We start from the raw sequence: 2,040 nt of genomic DNA, 5'->3' as shown, positions 1-2,040 counted from the left end.
CCCCCTTCCTTCCCTTCCACTTCACCGGCCACTGCTGGCCCTCCTGCCCGCCCCGCACCTACGAGTACGAGGGCTGGCGCTGCGTCACCGCCGAGTACTGCGCCAGCCTCCGCAAGGTCTCCGACAACCCCCGCGATGCCTCCAAATTCGTCATCCACCAGCAGCAGTGCCTCTCTGAGTGTCCCTCCGGCTACACCAGGAATGAAAGCAGGTAGGGGAAGGGTGCGGGGGGGTGTTCCCCGCTGTCCCCCGCCCCGGCACGGGCACAGCGGTGGTGCGGCTGATGCCCCGTCCCTGTCCACAGCATCTTCTGCCACAAGTGCGAGGGGCTGTGCCCCAAGGAGTGCAAGGTGGGCACCAAGACCATCGATTCGACGCGGGCGGCGCAGGAGCTGGGGGGCTGCACCCTTGTGGAGGGCAATCTCATCGTGAACATCCGCCGGGGCTGTGAGTGCCGGATCCGGGTCCCCCCTGCTGCAACCTGCCCCGGGTGGGAGAGCTACCACGGCGTGCGGGGGGTGAAGGAGGGGGGGGTCTTTCCCTTTGCAGGATGAATTAATGGCAGGGTTGCCCCCTCCCTGAGCTCATACCTGCGGGTTGTCCCCAGATAACCTGGCCTCGGAGCTGCAGAGCAGCCTGGGGCTCATCGAGACCATCACGGGCTTCCTGAAGATCAAGCACTCCTTCGCCCTCGTCTCCTTGTCCTTCTTCAAGAACCTCAAGCTCATCCGCGGAGACTCCATGGTGGATGGGTGAGGACGGGGAGTGGGTTTGGGGGGGCACGGGTAGTTTTGGGGGTGCCCACTGCCTCCCTCTCCACGTCTCCTCCTCCAGGAATTACACCCTGTACGTGCTGGACAACCAGAACTTGCAGCAGCTCTGGGACTGGAGCCACCACGTCCTCTCCATCCCCGTGGGCAAGATGTACTTCGCCTTCAACCCCAAGCTGTGCCTGGCCGAGATCTACCGCATGGAGGAGGTGACGGGCACCAAGGGACGGCAGAACAAGGCGGAGATCAACCCCCGCACCAACGGGGACCGGGCATCCTGTGAGTATGGGGACGGGGACACCCGGCAGTGCCGCGACCCCCTGCCTGAACCCTGCCGTCCCCTCCACAGGCAAGACCCAGACCCTGCGCTTCATCTCCAATGTCACCGAGTCCGACCGCATCTTCCTCAAATGGGAGCGGTACCGGCCCCCCGAGTACCGGGACCTCCTCAGCTTCATCGTCTACTACAAGGAGTCGTAAGTGGTCCCTGGCCCCCACTTTTCCCCATCGTGGAGGGCTTGGGGACCCCAACCCACGGTGTCTTTGTGTGCTGGTGGGCTGCTGGACCTCAGGGAGGGGGTTGTGTGACTGGGATGGGGTCCCAGGACCCTTCCTGAAGCCCGGTGTGGGGCAGACCCTTCCAGAACGTGTCGGAGTACGTGGGGCAGGACGCCTGCGGGGCGCAGAGCTGGAACGTGCTGGATGTGGAGCTGCCCCCCAGCAGCGAGCAGGCGCCGGGGGTGGCCCTGCTCAACCTCCGCCCTTGGACCCAATACGCCATCTTCGTCCGCGCCATCACCCTCACGACCGCCGAGGAAGGACGCAATTACGGGGCGCAGAGCGAGGTGGTCTACATCCGCACCATGCCGGCGGGTAAGGGGCTGGGGAAGGGGCCGAGCTCCCCGTGGTGGCCTCCTAAAGACGAACTGACACCCCCCCATGCATTCACCCAGCCCCGACGGTGCCCCGGGATGTCATCTCCATGTCCAACTCCTCTTCCCACATCGTGGTGCGTTGGAAGCCGCCCACGCAGCGCAATGGGAACATCACCTACTACCTGGTGCTGTGGCAGCAGTTGGCCGAGGACATGGAGCTCTATGTCAATGACTACTGCCACAAAGGTGAGGGCAGGCAGCGCAGGCAGGGCAGGCAGGGCAGGCAGGTTGGGCGCAAAGGCTGAGGACAGCGGTGGGAGAGGGATGCTTCCACCCAACCGGGATCCAGCAGCGCTGCCAGCCCTTGGCCGTCTCCACCCGCCGGTCTGCAGCTG

General features: G+C 65.0%; 1 protein-coding gene across 1 annotated transcript in view; it reads left to right on the top strand.

Annotated features, from left to right (window-relative positions):
- The window catches only part of LOC104133006 (insulin receptor-related protein), a gene marked incomplete at its 3' end in the record, with an annotated part of 21,161 nt that overhangs the window by 2,154 nt on the left and 16,967 nt on the right, over positions 1 to 2,040 (top strand). Inside the window, exons 2-8 of the mRNA XM_035901745.1 lie at positions 13 to 211; positions 305 to 447; positions 608 to 752; positions 835 to 1,049; positions 1,120 to 1,246; positions 1,405 to 1,643; positions 1,724 to 1,932. Of these exons, the coding sequence (XP_035757638.1) occupies positions 13 to 211; positions 305 to 447; positions 608 to 752; positions 835 to 1,049; positions 1,120 to 1,246; positions 1,405 to 1,643; positions 1,724 to 1,932 (1,277 nt within the window). The remainder of the gene's footprint in view (positions 1 to 12; positions 212 to 304; positions 448 to 607; positions 753 to 834; positions 1,050 to 1,119; positions 1,247 to 1,404; positions 1,644 to 1,723; positions 1,933 to 2,040) is intronic.

Source organism: Egretta garzetta, unplaced genomic scaffold (genome assembly GCF_000687185.1).
Source record: "Egretta garzetta isolate BGI_Z169 unplaced genomic scaffold, ASM68718v1 scaffold839, whole genome shotgun sequence".
NCBI classification, from domain to species: domain Eukaryota; kingdom Metazoa; phylum Chordata; class Aves; order Pelecaniformes; family Ardeidae; genus Egretta; species Egretta garzetta.
This window is presented reverse-complemented; position numbering and strand designations above follow the sequence as displayed.